Below are 17,106 nucleotides of genomic sequence, written 5' to 3' on the forward strand. Positions count from 1 at the left end.
ACAATGCAGCCAGAATGATCTTTCAGAAATGCAAATGAGATCATGTCACACTCCGGCTTAAAATCCTCTGATGGCTATCCACTGCCGTCAGGATAAGGTTCCAACTTGTTAGCTTGGCTTATCACATCTTCATTACCCACAGCCCCTCCAACACACTCCAGTCCCTTCTCTCGTCACTTCTCCAGTCACATCGTTTGCTCCAGTTATACGGAACAACTTTATGTTCCCAAACAAGCCATTCTCTTACCTGCAGTACTTTCACTACTGCTTCCTCAGCCCATGTGGAAACTGTCTTCTGTCCCTAACTTGACTGGTAGACTGTTGGGCAACTTGAGGGAGCTTCCTTATTCACTGTGGTATTCCCAGTACCAAGCAGGCTCTGGCTCCTATTAACCCTTAATAACTTTACTGAACGAATTTAACTCTTATCCTTTATTTTGAAAAGAAAGCAAAAGGAAAACATTAATCAAATGAATTTAGGGTTGGAGATGTACATAGCAAGATTATCCCTGTATCCCCAAACCTGTAATGACCCGAAATCTTTCTAATAGCACTAATGCTTTTTATACCTTTAGAGGTTGGATTTGAGCAAATTCTAGCAAACAATCACTGGCTAGGCATTCGTCTGCTAATGAGATTAGCTCAGTTACTAGTTTCAGCTTGCCTTCTTCTAGCCTCAAGACTACATTCAATAAGGATGATAAATAAATCTGCAGTACCAGGAATTAAGGTGAGTAGGACACAAAACCCAGGAAACAAAACATGGTATGCAGTTGTTATTATTACAAAGTAACTTTTGGGACTTCCCTGGTGGCGCAGTGGTTAAGAATCTGCCTGCCAATGCAGGGGACACGGGTTTGATCCCTGGTCCAGGAAGATCCCACATGCTGCAGAGCACCTAAGCCAATGTGCCACAACTACTGAGCCTGTGCTCTAGAGCCGTCAGCCACAACTACTGAGCCCACGTGCCTAAAGCCTGTGCTCCACAACTATAGAAGCCACCGCAATGAGAAGCCTGTGCACCGCAACGAAGAGTGGCCCCTGCTCGCCACAACTAGAGGAAGCCCGTGTGCAGCAACAAAGACCCAATGCGGCCAAAAAATAAATTTTAAAAAAAATATAACTTTTTTTAAGAAGTCACAAAACATGGGAATGGTTGTGTGGACATAGAAGCTGGCCTCATCCTTGTCTCTAATGCTCCTCTTGCTTTTTTTGTTTTCATTTTAAAATGCTATCCCTACTATTTCCACTCTCTCTCCCACCCCACCCCCAGGCCTCCTCATACAGGTGTATACTACCTATCTCTAGGGGGATATAATTTGTATGGCAGCGTATGAAAGGTGCTCCCAAATGCTGTGCAGTGAGCACCAATCTGTGACTACTATGTGACAGCCGTAAGCTCAGGACAACTGACCAGATGCTTTACCCACCTTAATGGCCTCAGCTACCAGGGAATGATCTTTCGAAAAGCATGTGGGCTAGCCAAACTCTTTATGGGAAGGTTCACTTTTCTTTGATATCCCTCCAAAGAACAGAACCTGGGGGTCACAGACCAGTTTCAATGAAGCGCCTGAAAATGAATATAAAATGTTGTACTTTTTAAATGAGATTTCATAAGTTTCATTAGCTTTTCAAGGAGGGCTATATTCCCAAAAGTTTAGGATCCACTGCTAGAGACCCTAGCACATGCTAGGCATACAAGTGATCATTGCGTACTTTGTGACAAGCCCTCAGTGCCTTTCACACTAGCCCCAATTCAAAAACACAACAAAATAGAACCCTGAACTTGGCACCTCTTCGTAAACTCAACAAGAGGCAAATCCATTGTCACCATTTGAAATCTCTTCAGTATCAAAGAGGGTGGTGGACAGGTTGATATATTCATGGGTTCAGAAGAGTTTGGCAGTCTTCAGCCAAGAGGAGGGCTTGCCTTAAATCATTCTAGACATGCAGGTGCTACTGTATCTGCTCTAATTCTCAAGGGCTCTAGTGTGGGACACTCCACAACTCACTGCCTTAGCTCTGTGCTAAAAATACTCTGCAAAATTTTGAGGTTTCCTTCAAGATTGGGAGCCTAAAAATGAAATACAGCAATTACTCTAATAGTTAACTGTGTGTATGTTGATTGGAGGTGGGGGGGATTAAAAGTTGTTGTTGTTCTTGAGTACAATAACTTCTATTTATTCTCTTCATTCCTGTCAGGCCAAAGACTATATAAAGACAGAAGACAAGATTTTGCTATACACAAAAACAATTACATATTTCCCCAATAATGACACCATGAAATGGCAAAATGAAAAATATTTAATACACAAAAAAAGCACAACATAATCAACAGATATTAAAAGCATTACATAGTGCAAACACCAAAAAGATACAGAGCTATTAACTTAGTGGTGCTTATAAAGATTAGGCAAGAACTCATGAAAATATTTCCTTTTCTCATTTGGTGGGCTGGTCACTATTCAGTTATTTTAAATTGCCTTTTTCTTCCCATTTTATGAAACCACATTTGCTACTCCTATTAATTATGACTACCTAATCAGATATGTTATTTGGAAAATTGCATGCTTTCTGTATACCGACTGCATTTTATGCCATCTACTCAAGTGCATGTAAGACAGAATTTTTTATACCAAGACCATAGCAAGGCAGTTGTAGCTACTAGACAAATCTACACACACACTTCTCTCAGAACCTAGAGGCAGAACTCTTCTAGACAAGAGCTCATGTCAAGCAAAGGATATCTGAGCTAGAGGCATGGGTAAAAGGAAGCAGTATAGGCTCTGCTAGGCAGGCACAAAGGGGAGTTCGTGCTCAGCTTCCAGGACATGAGGTATTCTGAATATATACCCCAGAGCTTGGTCTACCAAAAGCGTAACAACTTAATATCTTTTTCAAGGCAATTAGAGGTTCTATTGCGCTCCCACACTTAATCCCCACAACAAACTATGAGGTAGAAAGAGTAGTATGTGGACTCACTTTACAGATGAGAAAAATTGAGTCTTAAGAAGGTCAAGACTGGGACTCACCATGGTGGAATAATCTTACTCCGCATCTCTATCCAAGAGGCACTTAAAAGCTCCTAGCTATAGACTAGGAGAGAGTTCTATTCAAGAGGCTGCCTTGCCAAGTGCTGAGGAAGCCAGAAACATTTCATTCCTCCTTTAAAACATGTTCTATAACTTTCTAAAGGGGGAAAGAAAAAAACCAAAGGAGACATTTTGATTCTTTATGAAAAAGGAAATGGAAAAAATGAGGCAAACTGTAGGGAACAAAATGTACACATTGCTACATTTTAAATGGATAACCAACAAGGACCTACTGTATAGCACAGGGAACTCTGCTCAATGTTATGTGGCAGCCTGGATGGGAGGGGACTTTGAGGGAGAATGGGTACATGTATATGTATGACTGAGTCACTTTGCTGTGCACCTGAAACTATCACAACTTTGTTAATTGGCTATACTCCAATATAAAATAAAAAGTTTAAAAATAAATAAATAAAATGGATAACCAACAAAGACCTATTGCATAGCACAGGGAACTCTGCTCAATATTATATAACCACCTAAATGGGAAAAGACTTTGAAAAAGAACAGATATATGTATAACTGAATCACTCTGCTGTACACCTGAAACACATTGTTAATCACTTATACTCCAAAATAAAATAGAGTTAAAAATTATTAATAATCTTCCTGTAGGAAGAGAACAAGCTGACCTCAATTTCTAAATGCTGAGACAATAGGGGAACTAAATCCCCTGTTGCCCCATCATACACACAAATCCTCAACTACTGTTGTTTTGTACTAGATGGTAGTTCTGATGTCACACCTTTCCTTCTTATTGCTAGAATCTACCACCTGACTCTGCAAGAGAAACAATCCCCAGGACTGGCTGGAAAAGAGGAACCTTATCTAAAGATACTGTAGTTACAACCACCCAAGGGGTAATACAGAAGGCCTTTGGTATAAAAGCAATATCCAGAAGTAGATAATAACTTTGAACTCCAAGAAAAAAGAGCAACAGGATGGAAGGAAGGGGAAATGTCTGACATCAAAGTACTTACTGTTTAAAAAAAACCCAAAAAACAAAAATGCTTTAGGATAAGAAATTAGATGCTCTAATAAACTGTTATAATAATGTCAATTTGCCAAATTACAGCAACTATTCGAGAAAGGAGTTGCTCTGACAGCACTGTTTGGCCCTTTTTAGGATCCTTGACCCATCCTGCCCCAAGAAATGAGGAGCTCTACTTGCTATGCCATGTTCCCAGAAGACATTTAATAAAGATCCTGAAAGAAGGAAAACAATCTGAAGAAGCAGCATCTTGGATTTCAGATAAGCTACCAAGATATACTAACTACCTCTTTCTGCAGATACACTTCTTTCTCTGTAACATTTCAGTCATTCAAAAGGCTCTTGAAAGAAGTACAGTAAACCCGAGTGTAGGTTTATTATAATATGTTCTTTAACAATGCCACATTCACCAATAGCAGAATTATTTGGGATTGCACGTTCATTGCATTAAAAGATCTCAAAATGCTAACAGGACATTCCCCCATAGGAGAGAAGAGATCTGTGGCTCTTAAAGAAAGAATATAGCAATGGCAAACAAGGAAACCTCTGTCAACAAAAAGGATATCTCAAGGCCATCTGGAAAACTGTCTTCAGATTAGGTCTGGGGAGCTACTTGAACCACTACCTCAAATAATCCTCATTTCCAGTTTAGCTTTAGGGTCCTCTATATTCCTCCTCAGCTAATCACAAATCCGGGAAATTCCAGCAAAGTAATCACGGCATAGTGTATGGCAGTGCAAAATTTCAGACATTTGTAAACACTGTACATGTTACTTTTGGCACAGGGGAGAGCTTGCAGGTTCCTTTATCTTTGAAGTACAGATTGTAAACACAGCCAGTCCACAGACATTTTTAGCAAAAGCTTTAACAGTCTTGATAGTGTGTGTGCACACATGTACACCCATGAATGGGAGATCTGTTAAAATGAATTCTTTAGGACATGGGCCTGAATAATTTAAGCAGATATCTGGCTAAATGGAAAACAACAGATTCACAGTATCTAAAATCATATACTTTCAGAAGTTCATATAACTCTCTGTAGGAAAAAAATCAAATAGCTGGTTAACAGGTTTCCTCCTTTCTAAAGAAAACCAAGAGGTAACACTACAATAGCTTTGTAGAACGTGAGATCTTAACATTTACTAATTTCTCAGCAACTGTCAAAGGAGCCAACATTGCATCGAACTGACATTAAAAAAGTTTACAGATGATCCTGACCTTTAAAAATAAATTCTTACAAACAAAATAACGCCCCACAAAGCATTACATACATCTAAATATACATAAATTATTATTAAAACACAACTGCATATTTCAAATGCTTGGCAGTGATTCAATCTTATATTATACGACTTCATGGCAGTTTAGAAGCTGGCCTGGCTGGACACTGACCACTGTTCAAGCCTAGGACTGGGAACCTATGATATTCCATAGATGGACGGTGAAGAAATGCTTATCAGTTTAAAGCCTTGATCTACGATTTTTATAAAGTCTGATTTAAGTATTAAATACAAAAGCATACCAAATATTATAATTACGGTACAAGTAAAATGAGCTAACAATAAGAGACGGAAGACATTTTTAGCTATAAACTAGAAATTCACTGCTTTTCTAATGATCTGTCATTTCTGCTCTGAACATTTTGTCTGGGATAACATGGTCATAAATATTAATTTATATAACTAAAATAAGAACTTTGATGCTAATGTGGGATGATTTCATTAATCACAAGTCTATGGCATGATGCAGCGGAAACAATAAACTCCACTGACACCTACTTTAACAGATCCTTTCCTCACAATTAAGATTTCAACCCAAGCATGGCTTCCCTATAACTAGGAAAGGAAGACCATAATAATTTAATGTCCAAAAGAAGACATCTGAGAGTGAAAGGGGAGCAACAGAGATGAACTGGATAGGATGCTGAAAAATAGGGGTAAACTGGCACTGTCTCCAGAAAACCAGAGTACATAGTCACCCTAACTACAAAATAAATGACAGTGTTTGGAAGTCGAGTTTCATCATCACATAGCAGTAAACTATGAAGTCTTCAAATACAAACCATGTCTTGCTTATCTGTACCGCAGTGACATTGAAAAAAAGAACAAAATCAAAAACAGATCAAGAAGATGGCTTAAAGACTCTTGCGGGTTAAGAATTGCTCTGATAGTTCTATTTGGCCCTTTTTAGGATCCCTGCCCCATCCTACCCCAAGAAACAACAGTTCTACTCGCTGTGCTATGCTCCCAGATGACATTTAATAAAGATCCTGGATGATGGAAAACAATCTGCAGATGCAGCATCTTAGATTTCAGATAAGCTACCAAGAAACACTACCTACCTCTTTCTACAGATACACTTCTCTCTCTTTAATATTTCAGTCATTCAAAAGGCTCTTGATAGAAGTACAGTAAACCCAAGTGTACATTTATTGTAATACTTTCAGCTCAAATGTGCAGCTTAAGGTCTTCTAAGTACTTACTGCTAATGGGGACAGTAAAAAACCAGGTGACCCAAGGGGAAAAGAAAGTAAGTAGAGTAACATAAGAGGATTCTGTGCTAGGCAAGGATGCACCAAATTAGCATCAAACATCTACACACAAATAAAAATTTAAAATTTTTTCTTATTTAAGTTTTCTAAAAAAACTGCAACTTTATAAGGAATCAGAAGGTACAAGTGCAGATCCCAGCTCTCCCTGCTCCTTCTTTGAGTTATCACTTGCAAAAGCAATTAACTGGCAAAAATAAAACAAAATCAAGGGCTATCAAACTATTATGAAGAGAGTAATGGTGGGGGGGGGGAATTAGGGTAGAAAACTATTTAACTTTCTAAATATTTAGAGCATTTACCGTAGGTCTAACAAAACACTGAACAGTCTAACAAAACACTGAACTTGAAGAACAGGTTCTACTTATTGGGGGGAAAAAACCCTTGTCCCTAACGTCCAGAGAGAGCCAGAGACCTGAGTTTCATTCCCCAAGAAGAAAAAATACTGGAGAAAAGAGTTCAGGTTCCTCTGCCATCTTTACTTGTCTTCCCAATGGGAGGAGTAACTTATCTGATTATATAAGAGCTTGACATTTACTGTGCCTTTTCTCTTTGGGGAGAAAGGGTTAAAAGTCTCTGTTCTCTCTGAGGTCCTATTTTGGCTGCAACTCATATTCTCCAATAATATTTTAAGGTTATTAGTTGTTCCAAATTCAATAAGCACCACCATTTAACAAATAATGAGAAGGAAGCAAGTATGGTTTAAAGGTTTACTACAATAGACTTAGATTCTAGTAATAGCTCTATCACTAGCTGTGACCTTCAGCAGTCATTTATCCTTTCAGCCTCATGTGCAAAATAAAAGGGGTTGAGTAGATGAGTGCATTCTAATTTTAAAGTTCTATGAGTTTAACAAAACTTCTCTAGAAATTAAATACAATGCTAAACAAAGGGATCTTGTTCTACTTCCAGTACCTGAAAACACCCTTCCTTCTAGGGCACAGCAGGGCTTCCAAAAGTGTGGTTTGTGAACAACTTGCGTCAGCTTCCAGAAACACTTGTTCAAATGGAAATCCCTGGCCCAGACCTCAGGGATCAAAGAGTCTGTGTGTGCGGGCACTCCTTTGAGTGTATGCACGTGTGTGTGTGTGTTTGGGGCTGGGGGTTGAGATGGGCGTATAACAAGCAACACAGGTGATTCTTATGATCCTTAAAATTGATCATTCTAGGGCCTTGGTTTTCAAAATGACTACATTCATACCGGTACCCAGGCATACACCAAGATTTTTTCCACAGGGAAAGCAGACAAGAATATCTGTAAAGAAAACAACTTAAAGATCTTCAATTTCCATATGTATTATCCTAAATTTACGTGATCAGATAAGGCCTCTTCAGAGCTATCATTTCTCTTTAATTACTTTCCTTTTCACAACTGCTATACTATTTTCAGAAGAAAGGCTGCCTCTCACCCATCTAAAATCTTACTATGGGACATTGCCTCAGAAAGTGAAAAACCTCAGAGGCATCAAACAAAAAGACAAAAAACCCCTAGCGGACTCCCAAGAGACAGGAGGAAAGAGTAAAGGAAAGAGAGCTTTGGTTAAAAACTATGTGCCTTATCTTTTTTAGAACTGTCGTTAAGAAGAAGTTATGCTATAGATGTATATAATACATTTAACTGAATTAAAAATAAAGTCAAACACTTTGACTGAAAATGAAATCTGATTTGGCTGATTAGTTTTATAATGAGCATAGGCTTTGACAGTTTATATGACCCAACTTTTTCTATAAATTCAATCAGCTAAATCTACAGCTCCAAGGTTTGGGCAAAAATATCTTTAAAGGACATCTACAATATACTGGATGATACATCCTCTGTAAGTACTTAAATTTATTTTAAAAATTTAGAAGTCAAGTTAAACATTTGCAAAAGGAAAACTAATCGAAGGTGAGAGCCATGAAATGGTGGAGGAACTGCCTGGAAAGAGGCACAAGAGAACATTCTGAGGTGACAGAAATGTTCTATTAGAAGGGAACACTTTGTTTGCTAATTATACCTCAATTTTTAAAGTACACAAAAAGTCATATATACTTTTTCAAAATTCTTTTTGAGGTACATTAGCAAAAATGTTTGCTACCACTGTTCTAGGCACTTTACAAAAATATTAGTTCCTCTGAACAATGCAACATAAAGTGATCTACTTCATACATAAATTACTTATGTTTTTTCATTGTTAGCTTTAATATTTTTCTAATAGCCATCTTGGATTTTGAGGCCTAAGAACCTTCCCTAACAGAAAAGAAGAGTAAGGAATAAAATTAATTAACGAAATGATTAATCTTCAAGTAATTTGATAAATGAAAGAATGAATGTATTTCTATTTGTACTGGTAGTTGCTCCCTCCCAGATCCGCATCTTCTTTTTTTTTTTTTAATAACTTTCTTTTTTTGATATCTTTTTTTTTTCTTTTTTTTAATATTTACTTATTTATTTGGCTGCACCAGGTGGGAATCTTCGCTGTGGCATGCAGGATCTAGTTCTCCCACCAGGGATCAAACCAGGCCCCCTGCATTGGGAGCACGGAGTCTTAACCACTGGACCACCAGGGAAGTGCCAGATCCTCATCTTTGAAGACAGAATGAAGTGATTAACTTCTCTTTAATGTTAATGGAGTCTCCAAATTGATAATTCGAAAGAACTTATTATCAAATTCCATATAAGTTTAGAAGCAAAAATATGTCCTAGAGCACAAATGTTTCCATGAATAAATGAAAGTATGAAATGGGTCACACTGAGTAGAGATGCTCAATACTGACATTTTGATATATGACCAGGCCCTGTTAATATCTGTCTGCAATTCATGGATTCAGCTATGCTATAAAAACCTTAATAACCAACTGAATCTCCTTCTTGCAAATAGGACATGAAGCCCCAGCCTTCTTTAATCTTCTGGCACAATGAAAACAAGTGACAAGATGGCCTGTCCTCCCATGAATTATGTTCCCATCTCGTGGTCTTTTCTCACATAGACTACATGGCTTCAAGAGATTCTGGCAATCCTCCATGTTTTCTGTACCTGTTCTCTGTTCAAAAAGGTTATCTGATTGTACTCCCATGCTTGATATGGTCTCTTGGCTTTCAGAACTGTGAGCCAAATCCAAGAATTCCACTGAGTTGCAGGGACCAAAAAGTTTGGAGTTTTCTTCCTTTACATCTATATCTTTAGGTCTAACAACTGGAGCTGATATGGTTCTTCTGCAGTCAGGAACATCAATTCCTTCATTTTCTTGCTTTTCAGGTATGGCAGTGATATCAGACGTGGAGAGAGAATGGGTTAACTTAGAACAATCTGAATACCAATCCTTCCTCAAGGCCCAGCAACGAAAACAGTACCTCTTGCTTGGAGAGTTAAATTTCTTGCACTCAGTACACTGCCACTCATCCTACAAAGACAAGTGCAGCCAATTAATACTCACTCAGTGGAGAACATGATGCTGAGAAAAAGGGAAAGTAGGCCAAATTCTCATCATCCCACACTAAGCTAGTAAGAATCCAGACATTCCACACCAGTGGTCTAGCTTAGAACTTGAACAAAGTCTATGGCTACGTGTAAATAAGTCTTGAGAAGTTTTACAATGATAGTGACATAATTGCCATTTCAAGCCAAAATTTGATGTAGCTAATCTTTTAAAAAAAGTTAAATCATTTTAGCTTTCTATTTAGTCTGAGTAGAATTTACATTGTTTGCTTTTTCCCCACTGCCTTTTAGGTCATTTTTCTTTGTATAACTTACTCTTTTATTGAGCAAGAGGCTAAAGAATGAAGAAAAGATAATACTGTCATTCTTTCTACTAATTAAGAAATGTTATAAAATTTGTCAAAAAGGAAGCTAAGATTAAAATGAAATTTGAAAACTACATTTACTCATGCTCTCTCACTGCTCTCAGGATCATAGGTAGCTAATTGTATGCCTAAATCACATTCTCTGAAAAATGAATGTTCTTGTCCTTGAATGCCAAGTAATTTTTTTCCTACTTCTCCATGTTCAAATTAGGAGATACCAGAGCTCAATGAATTTCAAATGCCTTTCTTAATTCAAAGGTAGCTACCTGGAACAAGTCAAGAGTATTTAATGTGGATAATTGCCTGGCTTTGACAGGATCAATGACTTGACACATGCTGACTTGATTACTTTCAGAACAAAGGCCAAGCACTTCAAGTTTAGAAGTCATAACTCAACTGCCTATACTGAGAGGCAGGGACACAACCATTTGTTAAACTGGGATGTTCTCCGGAGAGCCTCAAAACATTCTTGCCAGTTTAAGATCCTCAGATCTCATCTGAAATGCTATACAAATACCCAAAGGAACTTCAAAGATTTGGAATTCATAATTGATGGTGTATCACAGTCTAATTGGCATCACTTTTCTTTTTTAGTAGTACATAAAATAATAGGGCTTATTAAATTCCATGGCATCTCTGAATTGATGAAATATAGTCTATTTGCTTAATAGGTTTTCTGGGCCCAAGTAGCCTCAAAAGTCTGATTAAGATGGAAACACTTATCTCTGCTACTTGTATTATGGTCAAGAATACTTAATGGACCAATATATCCCACCTTATTACTTAGCTATGCATAAATAATTTGCAATGAATTACCATAATGGTTAGCAGTGGTGAGATGTGAGCTAGGGGGAAGGATCAACACTACAGACAACCTAAAATTTTTATAGCCTTAAACAGCAAAATGTAAAATCCCCTCCTTATCCTTCCCCCACCACCCTTCTTCCCACAGTGAGTTAGCTGAGGGAAGTACTAAAAGGGAAATGGGGAACTAGCACAAAAAGAGTATAGGTATACATTTGAGTCTAAACCTGAGTTGCCAATTGGTGACAAATCCACACCTGTTATCTAACAGCTTAATACTCAATATTCATTTATCAGCCCTCCATTAATATAAACCTGTGTGGAAATTAAGCCATTTTCCATTTGTTTCTATTTAAGAAAGCACTGAAAGTATTATACTTGACCAAGAATTTTAGATAGCTTACAGGCCTATCTTTGGGATTACAGAGAGTTGTTTAGTGTGAAAAGCAGTACAGGACTATTTTGAATAACTGTGTATCCACTGCATAATGTCCAAAGAATTTTGAAAGCAGGGAGAAAGGCACACAGAGAGGCATTTAAGTCATCCCTTTTCAAGGCAGGGAGAGGATTAGATCAACTCATCCCCTTCTCTTCTCAAATTCCAATAAAAATCTAACAAGATGTAAAGAAACCAATACCTCTTAACACCTAGGAAAGGTAGACAGAAATGGGGGATATGGCATTCTTCAACACAAGTGAACTGCTGGAACATTAACATCTGAAGACGTGGGTGGTGTAAAACAGCTCTTTTACTAGAAACTCATACCTCAGAGGTAACTTCTATATCAGTATCATCACTTATGGACTTAGAGTCCTCAAGGTCATCATTTTTTCCCACTTCAATCACCTGAGAAAGCAAAGACATCTCATTAGCAAGGTTTACCTATTTTAGATGAGGTCATTACCTGAGAGCAAAAAAGACAGAAGAGCTTCAGTTTAAAACTCACATTCTTCTCCCAACACTAGCACTTAAAAAGGAGACAGCTTATATATGACACATGGTTCTGTACATACCTAGTTGACATTTCAGTAGAATAAAAGCACCCAGAGGGGTTACCAAATATCTTTGGCATTCAGAAGAGAGAGGGTTCCCAAATTTATGCATTTAAATAAACAATATCAGAGTATAAATTATTAAATGGGGAAATTTTTTATCTTGAAAATCTATGTAGGCATTCACAAGAATAAAACAGGATTACATGAGAAAATGGAAGTAAGCACCATACAAAATGAGAAAATAAGATGTGAAGAATGAAAACAAAGTACATTTTACTTTTCATATTCAAAAGTAAAACTAGTTATGTGATACTCTTGACTGTCCTATAAAAACATGCCCATGGACCAGGAAAAAAAGTCAAGAAATGTGGGAAGTGTCTTTTACATTTTAAAATTTAAAATTCTAAAAATTAAAATCCCAGTTTTGTGATCCAATGAATGGAATAAAACCAATTATGACAGAATTATGAACCACTGTACAGCAACCTTCTCACAAAAGTTCAAGTATTTTAAGGCCCATCTCTCTCTATAGAAGTTTCCAATGTCACCTCTGTCTTCATTCTAATCACTTGTACTCCCTCCTAACGCTACCAAAAAATAACTAGCTCAACAAAGACCAAGCATCTACCTGCCTCCCACAAACATACCAGGATATCCTTCAGGGACCCAAATTACTATGAAAAGCCTTTAAATTAAAAGAATGACCCAATTTAGGTCTGGTTTTTGCAGTATTTATTCAAACGATATTTACTGTGAATTTCATCCGAGTCAGCACTGGACCTGTTGCCCAATATTTTTTGAGACTTGAGCATGTGCCTATATGACTCTTCATCTTGGTGTGCTTACACCATGTGTACTATGAATTCTAACTCTCTTCCTTCCTCCTGTTTAAACTCTAAAATATGTAGGAAGAGCTCATCTGTCTAGTTCCATTTAGATATAAAACAGGTATGGAAACTATTGAGAAATAAAGATTTTTTTTTGCCCTACAGGATGTGTGGCCATTTAGAACTTTGCCTTGTTAGCAAAGCAAGGTCTCCAGAAGAAAAAACTCCACAATGAGAGATTAGACAAGCAGGAAAAGGGTACCTTATTGCTTCTAACAAACTAGGAGCTTTACCCATGAAGTCCTATCCTATTTTTAAGACAGTCTTGGTTAACTTAATGTAAATCTTGAAACTAGATATAGGAAAAGTATTAAAAAATAAAAAGGGGGGATTACATGAGTCGTTTGTTCTACAAAGCAGCACAGGGTCAGGTCACCAGATCTGAAAAGATTATACTATATGCATGTAAATCCAATCAATGTGAAATTTTTCCACAACATACCTTTTTGTCTCTCACCTTCCCTACTTCTTCACTTGTTTGTTCAGTATCAGTAGCTTCAACTTTTATTCCAACACCAAACTGCTCTGATACTGACTCATTCAAAAACCACAGGTCATCTGTGGTGTCTGAAACAATGGCAGTACCTATATCCTAATATAAAGAAAACAAACATGAGTTTTTGTAGTAAGAGGTTTATCAGAGATGTTGAACCCAATTAAATGAAGCCAAAACTCAATGTCCTCACACATCTCCAGAGAACGCCTAGCCTTTCTTCTACAGATATGTATTCATTCAACAAATATCTACTTGGCACCTACTACGTATAAACTAATGGGTGGATATAAGAGTACCTGGCAAGGAATTTTCTATTTTAACAGTAAATCAGGCATTAACACCAGAGAAAAAGCACTGAAGTACTTAAAAGCTAAAAACTCGTAGTTGCTCAACTAAATAGAATCTATCCCCTACACTCCATTCTGAGGACCTAGAAAACGTCTATTAATTGTGACATATTCTTTCCTGTAATAGTCAATGATGTTTATCAAAGAAATATGAGAAATACTGATGGTAACTCAAACCTTCTGTCCTCTTTCTGAACTTTTTTTTTTTCTTTTGAGGTAAAGTTGGTATGTAACACTTCTTTCTTAATTCTTAAACAACTTTAAATATAACTTTATACATTCATCAACGGACATTTTATGACGTGTTTTTTCTACAATATTCATAAGAGACAACTTATTATTTTGTCATTATTATACGTCCATTCACTTACTGAACAAATACTCACTAATTGCCTATTATGTGTCAGATACTGCCTATTGCTTCTATCTAGGCAACAGAATAGAGTGGTCAATAATACAAAAGCTCTGGACCTGTATTTCAATGCGGTCAAACAGACAACAGACACATAAAGAAAATAAAATAATAGTTTTACAAAGTGAGAAGTGCAATGGAGAATATAAAAGAGCAGAATGGTGATAGCTTGAATCAGGCTGTGACAGTGAAAGTAATAGAAAGTGGATAGTTAGATTTCAGGTATGTTTTAGCAAAAGAGTTGATAACCTGAATGTGGTATATGAGAGAGAAAGAAATCAATGAATCCCTTGATACTTGGCTGGAATAACTGGGTGGAAGGCAGACTTATGAAAAAGGAAATGCTGAATAGGAGTGTTGGTTTAAAAAAAAAAATCAAGAGTTCTGTTTTGAACATGTTAAACGTCAGATCATCTAAGTGTTGAGTAGGCAGTTGGATATGGAAGCTGGGCACTGAGGAGAGAGGTCAGCACTGAAGATACAGATTTGGGCAACACATGCATAGAGATGGTACTTAAAAGTCATAGCACTGAATGGGAATTCTTAGAGGATGTAATGTATGTATGGTTCAAGAGTAACCAAGAATGTTACTCTTTCAACAACAAAAAAAGTTCCTCTTCAGATGTGAAATTCACCTGATTTGTCTGTAAATCAGTTGAGCCATTACTTCTAGGTGTATAGTTATTTCTCAAGTTTCCTAAAAACCACCAAGGCAAGCCAGCTACATCCCACTCCTCAAACCCGAGGTCCAGTCTTGACGTCTCATCTTGGGTTAAATTTGCTACCAAGTCTTCATCTACAAAAGTCAAATGAAAAGGATGGTAACTATGTACACAACACTTAAGAATCAAGACTCTCTTTATAATACTTACAATCTCTTGTGTAAGACAGGTAAAAAGAAATTCCTCTTCCCAGTAAGAAAGAATCAGAAATCAAATACCTGTCTCAGTTGCAGAGCCCAAATCTCCTTCCCCCGGCTTTTAGGCTTCATTAGCAAATAATGACACTAGAGATCATTCATCAAGGAATATAAACTCTGAAATCATCCAAACAATGACATTGTTCTATCAATAAAAGGATTTCTAAATGGTCATTTATTGGCAATTTAAACATCCCTACCACTGTAATAACTAAAGAATGACTTGCTCCAGTACATGATACCTGACAATGGCTTGATTCAGTGGACTACAAATGATGATGGCATAGTGGCCCAACCCTTGAGATAGAAACAAGGTGGTACAGACCATAATGGGCAATCACAAGGTTGCCAAGGCAGTCTCATTGGTACCACATATTTTCGGACATTTCCCAACAATTCATATGTTTTAATAGGTAATCACCACTATGAAACACTGAACTCTAGGCTGTCCAAATAAATATATACATATGTCCTTTCTGGATCAATAGGCTCTTTTGGAGTTAAGATATCTAAAATCTAGAAATACTGCAAATCCAAAACTTATTAAGGGCCCACATGTTCTCAATAAAAGATCTCGTGTTATACATCTAGATGATATTCAAGGGAGTTACAAACATAAGTTTGTTGCTACCACATGAAATTCTTTTCCTTCTTTCCCATGTCCAATCCTTTTCGTTGTGCTTTACTCTTTTCCTACTTTCTTACTCTCCTCTACCTCTTCCCAATGCCCTAGGCATGCCAATGGCAACCAAAGGTGTTTTAATGTGCTAAGACACATACGGTTGAAAAAATGTCTGCAATAAATGGATCCCTGCCGAAACAAAAGGTTACCCTCTCTACTTACAAATTACGTTGTTCTTGCTTATTAAAAGGCATGCCTGTGCTCAGGGAAACTTCAACTATCTTTCACTTACTCATTGCTGAAATTATGAGAAACCTAATTCCTGAGAGGGTTCCACATTAAAGTTATCTTCAACTATTCAAGCTCTATAACTTCTTGGGAAGGGAATGAAAAGAGGCCATTCTTTCCACATATAAAAATTCTGTCCTTTCTACATGTACACCTCCCTGAAAATACTAAGCTATTTCTTCTCAAAATTTACATCACAAACTTCATAGAGTCTCTTGAATTGGCTGTTCTTATATTCTAAACAGCCTTTTGAGTAGAAAACAAGCCAGGACCTGTATTTAAAGAAACAAAATTACACATTTAATACCATGCAGACTGGAATAAACTCCAACATAACTAGATAGTCCAAAATTCCGTTTATACTCAAATGCAATTTGAAGAAGACAATCCAGCATGATAAACAGATTAAATTTTAATTTAATCATTTAAAATAATTTCAGCAGCGTAATTTTCTGGGATGTTACTAGAGGTCTAACCTGCCAATTTTGCAAGTGTGAGTCAGGTACCTATACTAGAAACCATCGTGTCATAAAATATCTTTGAGGATATCTTATGATTTTACATTATCTTTGCAGGAAAATTGTTAGGAAATGCTTTATAAAGTAGGGTTTGGGGAAAACTTCCAAAATGTTGATCAACTCACTTAACCTGACCATACTATACCTAATATGAATGGCAAAGATCTAATGACTACCATCCAAGGGCAAAGGAGGTACTAGGCTTCTTATGTCTCATTCTTGGCTGTGAGATATTAAGTATATTTTACCATCTTTGCAAACTTAAAAAAATCTATGAAAATTAGCCTTTGCCTCAAGCAGACAAATAAAAATAAAAATTCTAGGAGCTTCCCTGGTGGCGCAGTGGTTGAGAATCCGCCTGCCGATGCAGGGGACATGGGTTCATGCCCCGGTCCGGGAAGA

The 17,106-nt window shown here is 37.2% G+C and overlaps 1 protein-coding gene across 6 annotated transcripts in view; it reads right to left on the reverse strand.

The window, feature by feature from the left end:
- Positions 1-539: 539 nt before the first annotated feature.
- The window catches only part of MDM4 (MDM4 regulator of p53), a 44,337-nt gene continuing 27,770 nt past the window's right edge, over positions 540-17,106 (reverse strand). For 3 of the 6 annotated variants that reach the window (XM_007130820.4, XM_007130821.4, XM_028488539.2), the window contains 4 exons: positions 14,993-15,153; positions 13,545-13,694; positions 11,986-12,066; positions 540-10,015 (listed from right to left, as the gene is read on the reverse strand). In XM_007130820.4, the coding sequence (XP_007130882.2) occupies positions 9,443-10,015; positions 11,986-12,066; positions 13,545-13,694; positions 14,993-15,153 (965 nt within the window). In that variant the 3' untranslated portion in view covers positions 540-9,442. The other 3 variants (XR_449447.3, XR_449446.3, XM_028488540.2) reach the window with 2 other exon arrangements.

This window comes from Physeter macrocephalus, chromosome 4 (assembly GCF_002837175.3).
Source record: "Physeter macrocephalus isolate SW-GA chromosome 4, ASM283717v5, whole genome shotgun sequence".
Lineage (NCBI taxonomy): Eukaryota > Metazoa > Chordata > Mammalia > Artiodactyla > Physeteridae > Physeter > Physeter macrocephalus.